The sequence below is a fragment of the Theropithecus gelada genome, chromosome 3 (genome assembly GCF_003255815.1).
Source record: "Theropithecus gelada isolate Dixy chromosome 3, Tgel_1.0, whole genome shotgun sequence".
In the NCBI taxonomy this organism is placed as follows: Eukaryota; Metazoa; Chordata; class Mammalia; order Primates; family Cercopithecidae; genus Theropithecus; species Theropithecus gelada.
This window is the reverse complement of record NC_037670.1, coordinates 155,137,873-155,154,367: the sequence shown is the minus strand read 5'-3', so window position 1 is coordinate 155,154,367 and position 16,495 is coordinate 155,137,873. Positions and strand designations below refer to the sequence as shown.

The 16,495-nt window shown below is 39.6% G+C and overlaps 1 protein-coding gene across 1 annotated transcript; it reads left to right on the top strand.

Annotated features, from left to right (window-relative positions):
• The first annotated feature begins 14,721 nt into the window (after nt 1-14,721).
• On the top strand, nt 14,722-16,187 carry KLF14 (Kruppel like factor 14). The gene has a single exon (XM_025380901.1). The coding sequence runs from the start codon at nt 14,722-14,724 to the stop codon at nt 15,691-15,693; it is 972 nt and encodes a 323-aa protein (XP_025236686.1). The 3' UTR covers nt 15,694-16,187.
• Nucleotides 16,188-16,495: the final 308 nt, after the last annotated feature.

The following is a 16,495-nucleotide window of genomic DNA, read 5'->3' as shown; positions in this document are numbered from 1 at the left end:
TTTTAAATCATGAAGGAATCTTTAATTTTGTCAAATACTTATTCTACATCTATTGAGATTATTCCAGTGCTTTAAATTTGATTTTTATGCTTAGCTCCCTAATTCACCTAGAGTTTATTTTTTATATGTGGGAGTGAATTTTTTTTTATTATTATTTTTGTTTTGAGACGGAGTCTTGCTCTGTCGCCCAGGCTGGAGTGCAGTGGCACAAACTCGGCTCACTGCAAGCTCCACCTCCCAGGTTCACGCCATTCTCCTGCCTCAGCCTCCTCAGTAGCTGGGACTACAGGCGCCGGCCACCATGCCTGGCTAATTATTTTTGTATTTTTAGTAGAGACGGGTTTTCACGGTGGTCTCGCTCTCTTGACCTCGTGATCCACCCGCCTCCGCCTCCCAAAGAGACGGGATTACAGGCGTGAGCCACCGCGCTCGGCCTAATTTTTGTATTTTTAATAGAGATGGGGTTTTATCATGTTGGCCAGGATGGTCTCGATCTCCTGACCTCATGATCTGCCCATCTCGGTCTCCCAAAATGCTGGGATTACAGGCGTCAGCCACCACGCCTGGCCATGGGAGTGATTTTTATTTTCCCCCAAATAATTAACTGTTGAACACTCTTTAATAAACTATCATTTCCCCCACTCGTTTGAAATGTCACTTTTATCGTATACTGAACTCTCACGTATAAATGGCTGCTTCTAAACCATCTCTTTCTTCTGTCAATTTACTGGTCTATTTCTATGACAATACCACACTGAATCAATTACTAAAGCTTTATAATTTTTTTTTTTTTTTTTTGAGACAGTCTCGCTCTGTCACCCACGCTGCAGTGCAGTGGCGTGATCTCAGCTCACTGCAAGCTCCGCCTCCCAGGTTCACGCCATTCTCCTGCCTCAGCCTCCCGAGTAGCTGGGACTACAGGCGCCCGCCACCTCGCCCGGCTAGTTTTTTTGTATTTTTTAGTAAAGACGGGGTTTCACCGTGTTAGCCAGGATGGTCTCGATCTCCAGACCTCGTGATCTGCCCGTCTTGGCCTCCCAAAGTGCTGGGATTACAGGTTTGAGCCACCGCGCCCGGCCATTATATGTTTTAATACCTGCTAGAAAAATGTTATTCCTCCTATTTTTTCTCATCCGGATGAATTATTTTGCCAAATTTTATACAGAAACCTGCTGCTATGTTGAATGAAACAGTCTTAAATTTATAAATGTTTTGTAATAATTGTATTTTATAGCATTGAGTTTTTCTGTTAAGAAACAGTGTGTTTCTTCATGTAGTCACATCTTTATGAGAACTTTACTTCAGCTGTATACTGTTTTTCACCAAGATCTTTATACAGTAACCCTACCAAAATCTTACTAGCTCTCAAGGTTTTCTGACATTTTCCTTGGATTTTTCTAGGTACATGGAAATGTGCATCTGCAAAAAGTTACGGTTTTGTATATTACTTTCCGACATGTATTCATCTTCTTTCTTGCCTTTTTCCCCATTGTTGTACTGAATGGGATGTCTACTTCAATGCTAAGTGGTAGTAGTAAAGGCTACCCTTGTATTGTTTCTAATTTTAATGGGAATGTTTCAAGTATTTCATGGTTAAGCATTATGTTTGTTGTAGATTTCCACTGGAAACCCCTTTTCAAATACAAGATGCTTTCTTCCAAGTCTTCTTTACTAAGATCATTTTTTAAAACCAGGAATGTGTGCTACACCTTATCAACTGCTTTTTTGGCTGCCTATTATATATTTTCTCTTCAGAGAATACAATGAAGTCTATTAATACACTTTCACCATCCAATACCATTCTTCTCCTGGGAAAAACTCAACTTGGGCATGATGCACTATTTTTAAAATACACTTCAAGATTTTGTACTATGTTCGTGAGATGAGTCTCTTTTTTTTTTTTTTTTTTTTTTGGATCCTATCTTTATCTGATTTCAGAACTAGGGTAATAAAAAAAAAAACCTCTTATGAATCGAAAAATATTCAATCTGTTTTATGGGCTATGACCATAACACAGGAAATACCTGTTTTTAGTTTTGGTAGCTCCAGTCGGCAAAACTACTTGGATCTGGTGGTTTTTTTTGTTTTGTTTTGTTTTGTTTTGTTTTGTAAGTATACCTTTGATTATTTTTCCATTTATTTTAAGGTAATGGTCCATGGAGTTTTACTCCTTACTGAACCAACTTTGGTAATTTGTGCATTTATGGAACAAACATTTTATCTTAATTTTAAAGTTGTACATAGTAATATTTGGCTTTTTCCACATTTCCTGATCCTTATATTAAGTATATCTTCTTTTTTTCTTAATCTGATTCACCAAGCATTCATCTATTTTATTAGTCTTGCCAAATAAACAGTAATTGGTTTTATTAATGAAGCCCATTTGGGGTTTTTTGTTTCATTTATTTCTACTATTTTTATTTGGGTTTTTTGAGATGGAATTTCACACTTGTCGCCCAGGCTGGAGTGCAATGACATGGTCTGGGCTCACTGCAATCTCTGCCTCCTGGGTTTAAGCGATTATCCTGCCTCAGCCTCCCTAGCTGGGACTACAGGCACCTGCCACCACACCTGGCTACTTTTTGTATTTTTAGTAGAGACAGGGTTCCACTATGTTGGCCAGGCTGGTCTCAAACTCCTGACCTCAAGTGATCCGCCTCCCTCAGCCTCCCAAGTGCTGGGATTACAGGCATGAGCCACCATACCGGGCCAATTTATTTCTACTTTTATTTCTTTGGGCTTATTTTTCCTGTTCTTCATCTAACTCTTGAGTCAAAAGCTTTGTTTGTTTATTTTCACAATTTCTGTTTTCTACAAGCACTCAAGGCTGCAAATCTTTCCATTTGTACCACTTTGGCAGTACTCACAAATCTTGGAATGTAGTTTGCTCATTTGTTCATTTCTAAGTAGTTTGTAATTTCAATTTTAATTCTTTTGTAATCCAAGTTAATTAGAAGTGTGCCTTCTTATTTTCAAGAGGATAGTGCTTTTTTCTGTTTGTTGTTTTTTACTGTCTTCTTGTTAAATAATAATTTTATGCATGTGGTCACTGTGTAGGTTATATAATTTCTACTTTATAGAATCTATTGAAATTTTCTCTGTAAATATTCCACATACATTTAAACTGAGTATATAAAGCTTCTGATAATGTTATTAGAATCTTCTTTATCCTTATTTTTTTTCTACTTGAAACGTTAATTTGGTTGGCTTTGTTGACATTTTCATAATATATCTGCTTTTGTTGTTCAATTTCAAATTCCTGGGTCATTTGTTTTAGATGTTTTAGGTAAACAGCATATAGCTATTTAGGGTTTTGAATTTTCTACCCTCCCTTGTCATTTTTTAAAACTCCAGTCTGAGGGGCTCTATCTTTTCATTTGGTTAGTTAATTCACTTTGTGATTATTGACACTCTGGACTAACTCCTGCGTCTTATTCTGTGTTTTCTATTTACCGTACTTTGTTACTGCTTCTCCTTTTCTCCTCTTCCTTTTCTTGAATTGATAACATTTTCCTTATTTAATGTTTTCTTTTAATGGTTAGGAAATCAGACCTCCTATTTCAATTTCTCCAGTGGTTACTCTTTCATTTTGTAGCACATATTTAAAATTATTTGATAAAATCAACGTCTTCAATTACTCAACATGACTAGCTTCTCTCTGAACAAGTCAGGAACCTTTTCACACCTCTACTTTTTCCTTTGCCCTCTTGCTACCCCCCATGTAAAGACCATTAGGGATTTTCATTCCAGAATGTCAGATGGTTGTTATTTCTCTCTTTCCCTCCCTCCCCTCTTTCTCCCCTCCCCTCCCAGTCAATAATTATTTTAAATTATGCTGTGTTTTGTCACTGGGTTCCCTGTCCCTTGTGCCTTCCTCTTTGATTCATTTTTTATCTTTCCAGAATACGAAGTTTAGGGATTGTTCCGGAGAGGGCGCTTGAGTGGTATATTTCCTGAATCAGAAAACTTCTGAAAGTGTTTTCATTTTGCTCTCACACTGAACGATGGGTTCACCTGGGTACAGAATTCTAAGTTCAAAATAATTTTCCCTCAGAACCTTGAAAGCCTGGCTCCACTGCATCCACACGGCTGGAGAGGAGTGTCCCTCCCAACGGCCAAGATGCCCCCTGCTCTCCTTAATTCTGGACAGCAAAATAAAGGGGGAGTCCAGCCAGATGTTTCAAGGGCTGCATCCCCAGTCCACCCACTTATTTGGCAGATACGTTTTATGTATCTAATATTCTGGCTCTATTCTGTGATTTAAAAAAATAAAACATTTCACACACACAGAAAAGTACAGAGAATAATATGGCAAACAGAACTGTACCCTTGCCCATACTGACAAATCTCATTCACCTAATTTCCTTCAGATTTTTTTAAAAAATAAATAAATAATGAAAGAATCCGTTGAAACTCCATTCCCTTTCCTCCCCTACCAGAGAGGAAACTTACTACTCTAAATTTGGTATTTATCACACCTGCTAACGTATTATACTTTTAATATATGGGTATATTATGGACATATATAAATAATCTATGGATAACAATACATAATAATGAATACAGCACTTACTACATGCCTATGTGTGGTCTAATCATATTACATGCATTAACTAATTAGTACCACACAAATAAAGTCGGTACTATTCTCATTCCCTTTTATGAATGAAGGAAAGTAACTCAATCAAGGTCATGTAATTGGTGAGTGATAGAAGCAGAATGTGGCAGTCTGGCTGCAGAGTCTGTACTATTAACAACTATAACGTGTTGATACAGTAATTATGATCATGTATTTACGTTGTGTAAAAGATATCATATTTGACAGTCTTCTAAAATCTTAGATTTTTTTCATTCTATTTACTAAGCAAAGCATTATCCATGATCTAATTAGTTTTGGTCTATCTATCTACCTAATCTAATCTAATCAATATATCTATCTACCTATTTATTTAGAGATGAGGTCTTGCCCCCCTGTTGCCAGGCTGGAGTGCAGTGGCACCATCATAGCCCACTATAACTTCAAACTCTTGGGCTCAAGTCTCCCAAGTAACTGGAACTACAGGCTCAGGCTGCCACACCTGGCTATGATATTTATTTTTATTTTTTTTAAGAGATAGGCCTTTGATATGTTGCCTCACTGCTTATTTTTACTACTGCGTAGTATTGTCTTGCATTTTAATGAATAAGTTGCTTCAAAAATTTGCAGCATTGTCTTGCATTTTAATGAATAAGTTGCTTCAAAAATTTGCAGCAAATGGTGCTTTGAACATATCTGTAGAAGTCTCCTAGGGCCAAATACAAGAATTTCTCTATAGCATATAACTAAGGTATAAAAGTTCTAAGTCACAGGGTATGTATGAACATCATCATCTTGACAGGTTATCATCAAACTGTTGCACCAATTTCTATTCCCTTCATGAGAAAGTAGAGGGTCCTATGTCCCATGCTGAGATTTGAATCTGGCTGTTAGACTCCAAAGTCACCACACATACTGCTGAACTATTGAGCTGTTATACTGCAGAATCTTAACATCATCCACTTTTTTTTCTGTCTCATATAAACATCTCAGTTCGGCCTTTGCTCTCAGTCTCATTATATAAAAATATTTTCCAATTATTTGCTATGTGCCTTTACGGTCTATGTGCGCACAACACTACAGGCACTGAAAAAGTGTTTGAAATTCATCAAAGAAAAGCTCATCTGTTTTTCATAAGGTCACATATAGTTCATTTAGACTTGAAATTAACATGAGTGTGAATGTCACAGGAAAGAAGTTCAGTGGATCTAGAAGAAACCTGACAGCTAAGAACATAGAGGTTTTATCAAGAATGGAAATTAAACTTTAAAAAATTAGATATTAAATGATTAGATTTCCTAGAATATAAATCTTTGTTTTTATAGTTTGACACAAAACAAGCAGTTTTAATTATATTTAGATAACATCTTATGATCATTATACTAAAAAACTATTAAACAAATGATTATATATGGCATTTTGAAAAACTCTACTGAGAGTTAGAATTCCTGTTCTCCAGAAACATACATATAAAAATACGTAGCTTTAAAAAATCCCTTTTATCCTGTTGCCCAGTCAGGGATGTAGCTGGACTTCACTGAACTATAAAAATATCAGACTATCCTGGCTACTCAGGAGGCTGAGGCAGGAGGATCATTTGAGCCTAGTTGAAGACCAGCCTGGGCAACATGGTGAGACTCTGTCTCAAAAAAAAAAAAAAAAAAAAAAAAAAGCATCTGACTCAGATCCAAGAGCCAACTCAGCTTCCCTATCTCCAAGTTTCCAAAAGCAAACTCCCAATTTCCACCTCCTATATCCTGCTTCATCTAAAGCCATCCCCATCTCAAAATAGAAAGCATATTCTTCCAGTTACTGGGCTGAAATCCTTGCAGTCAATCATGAATCCTCACGTTCTCTTATACCCTACATCCAACACCTTAGCAGATATCTCTCACTCTAGATCCAAACAACATCCCGGATCTGACCACACCTCACCACCTTCACTGGTCTAAACCACCATCATCTTTGTCTTGGATTTCTGCAGCGGCATATTAACTGGTCTCCTGCTTCCACTCTTGTTTGCCATTGAGTCTACTAGCCACACAGCAACCAAGGTGAATCAATCCTCCTTAAGACTTCCCATCTTCCTCTCCACATTGTTTACAAGGCCCTACATGACCTGCCTCCCACTCAGCCCAGTCCCTGAACTCATGCTTCCCTTCCCTGTGCTAGACAGAATAATAGTTCCCCACAGATGTCCAGATCCTAATACCCAGAACTCAGATGGAATAAAAGCTACTAATTAGCTGATCTTGAGATGGGGAGATTATATTGGATTCAAGTGGGACCAATGCAATCAGAAGGGTTCTTACTAGCAGAAATAAGAGGGAGAAGAGTAGATCAGATTTACGCAGATCAGAGAATGATTCCACCCATCATTGCTGCCTTTACAGAGGAAGGAAGGGGTCCAGAAGACAGCTACTTCTAGAAGCTAGAAAAGGGCAAGGAAACGAATTCTCACCCAGGATCTGCAAAGAATATAGTCCTGTTGACCTCTTGATTTTAGCCAGTAAGACTGATTTTGGACTTCTGAACTAAAGAACTGTGAGAAACGGAATTTTTGTGTTTTAGGCCACTAACTAATTTGTTACAGCAGCTGTAGAAAACTAGTACAAGCCTCTAAGCTGCCCAGCACCCCACATACTTCATGCTTCAAAACTTTCGCACTTCCTATTTTTCTCTTAGATTTCTCTAAGACTACTCCCTTCAGTTCACCACATCAGAACGGTCTTGCCTAACCCCCGCACATAAAATATCCCCTTTCAGAACTTGCTATCTCACTGCCCCTGTTTTATTGTTCTCCATAGCATCTGTCACTGAATATCTGAAATACTATGAATTTACTTACTTGCTTGTTATCAGGCTCTCTCACCAGGATGTAAGCTCCATGAGGGCAGAAACTGCTTTGTTCACTGCTCTATCACCAGTGCCTAAAACGATGCTAGGTGAAGAACAGGCATCCAATAAATATTTGTTAAATCAATGAATGCCTGTGTAAAAGAAGGGACACAGTTTAGATTATGGGTGTTGGGATTCTCAGAGGAAGTGAAAATGGATGAATGATGCATAGGAATTATTAAGGCAAAAAGTGAAGGCAAGAGCAGTTTAGGTTTAAGGAGCAGCATATGCAAAGATTTTACAGTGTGAGCGTTCGAGGAACTAGTGTTTTCAAAGGCCAATGTAAGCTGGAATACAGTGACTGAGTAGGAGGTCGTATAGAAAGGTATATAGGAGCCAGATCATTGCCCGTCATTTTGAATTTGTCTTAACTGTGATAGGAAGGTTCTGATAACTTCATCATGCAGCAACTATATGGGGAAGACGCTGGAATGGAGCAAGAGTGAAGTAGTGGAACTAGTTAAGGGAACCCAGTATTAAGATAGTTTGACCAAAAGCTGACGTTGATTTGGATTAGGGTACCGGCAGGAAAAAATGAGAAAAGAGATGGTCAAGACACATTTTCAAAGCAGAATAACCAAACTTGAAGGTTAATTAAATGTGGGGGCTGATGGAGAGGGAACTGTCAAGAATGACCCCAGTTTCCTGGTTTAAGGAGCAGGAATAGATGAAAGTGCTGTGTACTGAGACAGGGAAGAATACAGTAAGAGTAGATTAGGGGTAGAATTTGACTTTTTAATCTACTGTTTGAAATATCAATGAGACATTCCAGGAAGGCTAGGGAGCTGTCAAGTAGTTAAGACTCCCTGACATCTCTGGAAAAGAGATCTGGGCTAAAGATTATAAAATTTCTAAGTTCTTGGGATACAGGTGTACTTAAATCATGGAAAATGTTTAAAATTACCTAGAGAGAGTGGGTAGAATTGAGAGAAGAAAACCTAGGATAGAGTTCTGTAGAAGTTTAAATTTTAGAGATTAGGTAAAGAGGTGGAATGAGTAATTAAGACTTAAACTGTTAAGGAACAGTTAGAAAGATGAAGAAAGCCCAAAAGAATGTAGTATCACAGAAGCCAAAAGATGAGAATGTTTCAAAGATTGCTCAACTGCTCTGAGAGTTCTAGTTATTTGAGGATTGAATTTAGTAACAAGGGGGTCAATGTTAATTTTTTTCTCCTTTTGAGAAAAGAAAGCTTTGAAAATTAAAGTATGTATAATAAAAAATTTCTCACTTTACCCATTTTTAAATGTACAGTTCAGTAGTGTTAAGGACATTTACATTGTGTGGTGCATCAATGTTGATCCTGACAAGAATTTCTGTAGCAAAGTGAGGGCTCGATATTGAAGCAAACTTAATAATCCATGGGGGTAAGGAAGTGGTGACAGAACATATTCAGCACTTCAGAAATTTGGCTTTCATGGGCAACCTAGCTATGTGGCAGTAGCTAGAAGAGAAAGGAGAGTCGAGAGAGATAGAGGGATATTTTTTAACTGAAGGTATTAATCCATTATTGAATGTTGATTCAAATTATTCTGTACAGAAGAAAACACAGATGATATTGGAGAGAGAAAAGGTATGTTATGGATTGTGAATCATGAGAAAGCAAGAGACAATGGAGCTAGAACTAGAACAGACTAGCTTTTGCCAAAAGGCGGGAAGGAAACTGGCAACAGATGCAAACAGGTGTGCAGTATTTCTAGGAATGTTGAATGTCTGGGATGAATAATCATAAATGAATGGTAATAGTAATCTGTCAGCTTGTATATTCCTACTCATCTCTTCTACTATATTTATGTAACCCCTACTATGTACATGCCCTGAACTACTTGTGACCAAAGGAATAGACCAGTCAGCTGTTCAAGGCCTTCAGGAACATCTCTTTGATGTCGTTCCTGGAAGCTTCTGAATGGGCTTGGGAGAGATAACATTTTGGTAACATTTACTTCAAGGCCACAATATATGCTGCATTAAAAAATTATCCTTATTCTACTTTCCTTTTCAAATAATCCCCAATTATACTTCTAGACCCAATTCCTGAGAGGTTACACAATGAGCGCTGGTTACAGAATAGTTCAAGTGATTCAATGCCAGGGAAATTCGGGGACAGCACCCTTCCAAAAATTTCATATTTCAGAAATCACAGTGGAATTATAAAGTATTTAGCACTGAATGGCAATAAAAGCACTACTTTAAAAACTTGCAGGATACAGATAAAGCAACCGAAATTTCTCTTTAAGGGAAATTTATAGCCCTTAATTATATATTAGAAAATAAGAAATACTGGAAATTAATTGATAGGTATTTAACTTGAAAAGCACTTAAGGTGCTAAGGAATAACACGCTAAACTCAATGAAAATGTAAGTGAGGGATTAATAAAAATAAATATAGATATTAAACAAATATATACATTTTAAAAGAAACAGATATATGATCAACAAGAAGATATATGATCTTCTTATTTGTAAAGACTACACATAAACCTCTATAAGTTTGTCTAAATATACAGACAAATCTTTGTTAAGACAAAAAAGAAAAAATAGAGAATTCACAAATATATGACATCAATAATGAAAAATAGGATATAACTACAGACACCATAAAGAATTTTTAAAGAGAATACCATGAACCATATACCAACATTTTAAAGGTTTAAATGTAGTATGTAATTTTTTAGGAAAAAGATGTGAATCATCAAAATTGATTGAAAAAATAGAAAACCCAAAGAAACCAACAATCATTAGAGAAATTAAATTGAATTTTCAAAATACGATAGTTTCACAGAGGAGATTTACCAAATAGTCAAGGAACAAATCATACCTATCTCATCCAAACTGTCACAGAATATAGAAAAAAGAAAGAAATTTCCAAATGCATTTTCCTTCTTGCACAAAGTGCAAGAAAGGAAAGTTTTAAACCAATGTCACTTATGAACATAGATGCTAAAATAAAATACATGAAGCACTATGTTAATAAATAACAGTACATTAAGGCAAAGCAGGGTTTAACTCAGGAAAGCAAGGGGAGGTTCACATCAGAAATATCTATCAATATGACCTGTCACATTAACATAGCAAAGATAAAACCTGTAATCATCTCGGTACTTTTAGAAAAAGCATTTAACAACATTTCAATATTCATTTCATGGTTTAACAATATTCCTACTTTAAGCATAAATGGGATAGAAGGAAACTGATAAAGGGTTTCCACCAAAGACTTACAACAAATATCATAATTATGACACATGAGAAACATTTTCAATGAGATAAAAATAGGAAAACAATGCTTGTACTCACCCTTACTATTTGATGTTATACTGAAGGTGCCAGCCCATCCAAGGAGATAAGAAAGAGAAAAATGTATTAGGGGTGTTATTTATAGATAATATTATAATCTACATGAACACACAAGAGAATCTACAAATAAACTAACTAATAAGTTCAGCATGTTTGCCAACATTATCTAACACTTAAGGTTATTGCAAAATCTACAGGATCTCTATCAACGACAGTAGCAGCAATGACCAATTTAAACATTTAATAGAAAAGAAATCTCACTTATAATATCAGCAAAAGCTGTAAGGTACAATAGGAATAAGTCTAACAAAGAGGTATAAGAGTTTTATAAGCAAATTATAAAATGTTATTGAAAGACATTTAAAAATCAGAATAATATTAATGTACTAGGTGGCTCAATTTTTAAAGTTGTCATAGCGCCCCAATTTTAACCTATAAATATAACTAAGCAAAATACCAAAAGAGTTTTTCAATGCAACTTGACAAACTAATGCTAAAGTTAGTATAAAAGAATAGAAGTCCAAAAAAAGTCTATACATTCATGAAATTAATAAAGCAGATTCTACAGTAATCAACATGGGTGGCTCTCAAAATCACATTGAGGGAGAAAAGCAAGTTGCAAAATGATATGCACATTACCTAACAATTTTTTAAATGAACAAAGAGAGGATATGCCCTTCTACACATCAAGATTTACAAAGCCATAGTAATTAAGACCGTAGTATTGGGTCAAATTTGGTTTGATCAGTGGAAAAGGACAAACTGGAAACATATCCATGAACACATAGAAATTTAATTTACAATCATGGTGGCATTACACACTAATAAGGACACAAAAGACTGTTCAGTAAATCAGGTTACCACACGCCTTCCATATGGGGGTTGGGGGAAAAGGGAGGAGTAAAATTATTAAATTCCTACTTTACACCATTAAAAAAAAATAAGTCCCAGATAGATCAATCTCATGTGTAGAAAGCAAAACTTTAAAACATTAAGGAAGACATAAGAGGCTACCTTTATGCATCAGGTATGGAGAGGTTTCTTTAATAATCCACAAATGACACTATAAAGAAAGAGATCAATGAATATGAGTACATTTTAAATTTTCTATAGTACAAAAGACATCAAAAGCAATTAAAAGACAAGCCACAGACTGAGACAATATATTTAATGTTTATACACATGAATTCCTACAAATCAGGAGGAAAAAAGATAAAACATACATGATCCAATGAAAAAAATGAACGAGGACTGTGAAAAAACAAATCTCAGACTTGGAAACCTCAATAACCAATAAACATATGGGAAAAAAATGCTTAATTTCACTAGCAGTGAGAGAAATTCAAATGAAACAACAAGATACTGTTTTTTAAAATAATCAAATTGGCAGGAATAATAAAAGTCTGAATCTAAACAAGATCATGTGAGGGAAACATGAACTGTCATACACTGCTGATGGTTGTGCAAATTGAACCATTTGGCAGTCTCTCACAAAACTGAAAATGTGTGTGGAGCCCGGCAATTCTCCATCTAGGTAGATACATAGAGAAATTCTCACATATGTGCAAAGGAAACATGTACAAGTAGTACCAAAATATTGACAGCAGTTTAATATTCATCAATAGGGGAATGAATAAACAGGACACATTTGTATGCATGGATCTACAATATAGCAATTAAAATGAATGAACTGGATCTACATTTATCAACACGAAGAGAAAAAATAAAAACACACCATGAAGGATAAAAACAAGTCCAAGAATAATATGTACAGTCTAATACCATGTTTGTACATTTAAAAAAATCATTTAAACCAATATTCTGCATTTTATAGGTTCACATCCAGTTAAAGTGTAAAACCCAGATTGGAAAGTTACATACCAAATTCATGTCAGTGTTTGCCTTTGGGGAAAAGGGTGGAGAATGGTATTGGGGGCAGTACAAGGGGAACTTCAATTTTATCGGAAATGTTGAATACTTAATAGATCTGAGGGCGACATGACAAAATGTTAACATATTAATTATATGAGACAGGTATATGGGAGCTTGTAATGTTCTCTCTGCATTTTAAACATCTTCACATTTTTTCTAAATAATAAAACCAAAACAGCTAGTAAATCATTCTATCTCTGATAGATTTTAATGCGTAGATAAATGAACAGTTAATCGTCTAGAGGAACTTCAGAAAAATTAACTGTTTTGCAATGGAATCGCCTTAAAAATAGTAACACTGACAATATTATTTAAAAACTGCTGAAATTAATAAAGTAGATTCTATAGGTATCAACCTGGATAGTTGTCACAATCATATTGAGGGAGAAAAGTTGCAAAATGATATGTATACTAGTGAACCATTTACTTAAAAATTTTAATAAACAAACATGGGCATATACATATATTTACATATATAATTAGGTAATAAGGGTATCAAAACAAATGCAGATTAAATAGCCACTTTATAATACTAATTACCTAGAAAAGTGAAGAGGGAGAAAGGTGAATGGGACTGGGGAAGGAAATAAAGTGACATTCAACTCTATCTGTAATGTTTAATATAAATAAAAACACGAAACAACTATAACAAAAATTTCACATTTGATTATCCTAGGCAGTAAATACATGAACGTATGTTATTCTTGCTGCATACGTATTAATTTTCAAAAGAAAAAGTACTTAAGAACTACAAATAAAATGCACATAATTCACTCATAAAAGCTTGTATACATCAAAAACTAAGATATGACTATTTTTAGAAATTATCCTGTTTGTTTTTCTATGTGGTTTTACATTTTTTAAAAGAAAAACGAGGGAAAAAATGAAAGCAATGAAGACACGTAAAAGAAACCGTACATGCATTTGATTATAAAAAAGGCAAACCTCCACAATCACAAAACACCATATGAGCATTCTATATCATGTGCTGCATTTCCTTACTTTTAACTTTTGTCAAAAGCAAATTACAGGAGACTGCCTAATTGGAAACGTGACTTTCTATTAAAATGGTGGGAGTCCATTTTAATGTGTTTATCTCGCCGCTAGACTATAATTTATATTTCAGCGTTTAAATTTGTTTGGATGCCAGTGACAGGTTAATGCAGTTTAAACATGCATTTTTCTTTCGTTGGCTGAACAGTTAAATCGTTACCTAAAGGATTTTAAGTTTCAATTTCAACCGGGAGAGGATTCTTTGCTTTTCCAAGGTTAAAACTGTTTCTGGTTCGAGATGCTATTAATTAATGGCTACGTAGCGGATCTATTTAGGGAACTGCTCCCGGCCCCCGGGTTCACAGTTGAGCTGCTCAATGAGAAAACTTTTTTTGCTACGGACTTGGGGATATTTGCAATTTAGCCTGAGAGCGGCGAACGGGGAGTGAAATGGAATTCCAGACCACTTCGCTAACAATCGCAATTATGAACCGAAAGACATGTCAGGTATTAGCCATTTTTTTCCTTAAAAAAAAAAAAAAAAAAAAAAAAAAACTTTCTGGGACTCCGCGGGACACCCAGCTGGCTACGGACCAGCGGACGGCGAGCCGGGGGGAGGGGGGGCGAGGCCGCGGCAGCCCAGAAGTTCCGACCGGGGAGTTTCGCTCCGTTACCATTACCTGGCTCGCCGGCAGAAGAAAGAACGCGGAGACAAGATAATTTCTGAGGCTGTTAAACATGACTTAGCCGGGGGGCCGCGCGTTCCGAGGGGGTGTCCTGCGGGCCGGGGCGGGCCTCCGCCGCCCCCGCGGGCTCCGGTGCGTCAGGGGCGCGTCAGGCGGGGCGGGCTCCGCGCGGGCGGCGGCGGCAGCGGCTGCTGCGGCGGCGGCGGCGGCAGCGGGCTGCGGGCGGCGCGCACCCGGCCTCCTGCTTCTCGCTCCGAGGCTGCGGGACGGACGCTCCGGGGAACTCCCTAGCCCGCGGCCGGCCGCGTTCGGACGGCGCTAGCCGGCGGCCGGGCGGTCCCAGCATGTCGGCCGCCGTGGCGTGCCTGGACTACTTCGCCGCCGAGTGCCTGGTGTCCATGTCCGCGGGCGCCGTGGTTCACCACCGCCCGCCGGACCCCGAGGGTGCGGGCGGAGCCGCAGGCTCGGAGGTGGGTGCGGCGCCGCCGGAGTCCGCTCTGCCGGGTCCGGGGCCACCGGGGCCCGCGTCGGTTCCCCCTCTCCCGCAGGTCCCCGCCCCCAGCCCCGGCGCGGGCGGCGCCGCGCCCCACCTGCTGGCTGCAGGCGTTTGGGAGGACTTGCGCGGCAGCTCTGGCGAGGGCTCCTGGGAGAATTCGGGGGAAGCTCCACGCGCCTCGTCCGGCTTCTCCGACCCGATCCCGTGCTCCGTCCAGACCCCGTGCTCCGAGCTGGCTCCCGCCTCCGGCGCCGCGGTGGTCTGCGCTCCCGAGAGCTCCTCCGGTGCGCCCGCCGTCCCGAGCGCGCCTGCCGCCCCGGGCGCACCAGCAGCCTCTGGTGGGGTCTCTGGAGGGGCCCTAGGGGCCGGCCCCGCCCCCGTCGCCGATCAGGTGCCCCGGAGGAGGCCTGTCACACCTGCTGCCAAGCGCCACCAATGCCCCTTCCCGGGCTGCACCAAAGCCTATTACAAGTCGTCGCACCTCAAGTCTCACCAGCGTACCCACACGGGTGAGCGTCCTTTCTCCTGCGACTGGCTCGACTGCGACAAGAAGTTTACGCGTTCCGACGAGCTGGCCCGCCACTACAGGACGCACACGGGCGAGAAGCGCTTCTCCTGCCCCCTCTGCCCCAAGCAGTTCTCCCGGAGCGACCACCTGACCAAACACGCTCGCCGCCACCCAACCTATCATCCAGATATGATCGAGTACCGGGGGCGTCGTCGCACTCCCCGCGTCGACCCGCCACTCGCCAGCGAGGTGGAAAGCTCCGCCTCCGGCTCCGGCCCCGGCCCGGCGCCCAGCTTCACCACCTGCCTGTAGGACAGTCATTGCTGTCAGTCTTACCCTCAAGGATGATCCCCCAGGCGGTTGTCCCTGCCTTCTCTCTGCCCATCCCCCTTTCCCAGAGTCATTACACCAAGGCACAGACTGGTTCCTCTGCTTTGAGGGTGGGTCCAGGCAGACATGTGGACTCTGGGGAGGTACTGGGGGCCGGAAAATAGCGGGAATTCTTGCAACGCGTATATCATCCTAAAAGTGGGGTTTGCCTCAAGACAGCCCCCAGGAACTGATAAGAAGGGATGAACTCCGGTACTCTCCGGAGTACTGAAGATTCTCCCCTCCCAGGAACCAGGGATGTGAAACTGGAATTCTCAGATGCCTGAGGAGCTCCCAGTCTCAAAGGACTCTGGTGTCTCACCCATCCACCAGGGTGGACCTTGGAGAGGGTGTCAGGGGTGGCAGTCTTGGAGATGTCCAGGACTGGGATGGTGAGAGGCCTTTGGAAACAGAAATGATTTCTATTTCTGTAAACAGCAATGTTTACTAATTTATTTTTAGCATCTTTTAAATAGGGATTCCAGGTTGATGGGAGGCTAATGCCCTCCACTCCCCCAATTGCCCCAGCTACCTCTGCTAGGAGAGGCCACATAAGCTCCATGTAGATGTGTGGCTGGGAGATGCTTCTTGATGTCTGGGGTGTGAGTCTGTTTGCAGGTCCTATTGCATGATTTGGAACCCTGCGCTTGCGTCGTAGCCCTTCTCCCCATTTCGATTCCTCTTTGAGGATGGTAACTTCCTGGCTCACTCTCACGCTGAGATTGGTTAAACAATTTGAAAACAA

What these genes read in the sequence shown, in the direction of transcription:
- KLF14 (XM_025380901.1), top strand. Translation starts at nt 14,722, where the DNA reads ATGTCGGCCGCCGTGGCGTGCCTGGACTACTTCGCCGCCGAGTGCCTG.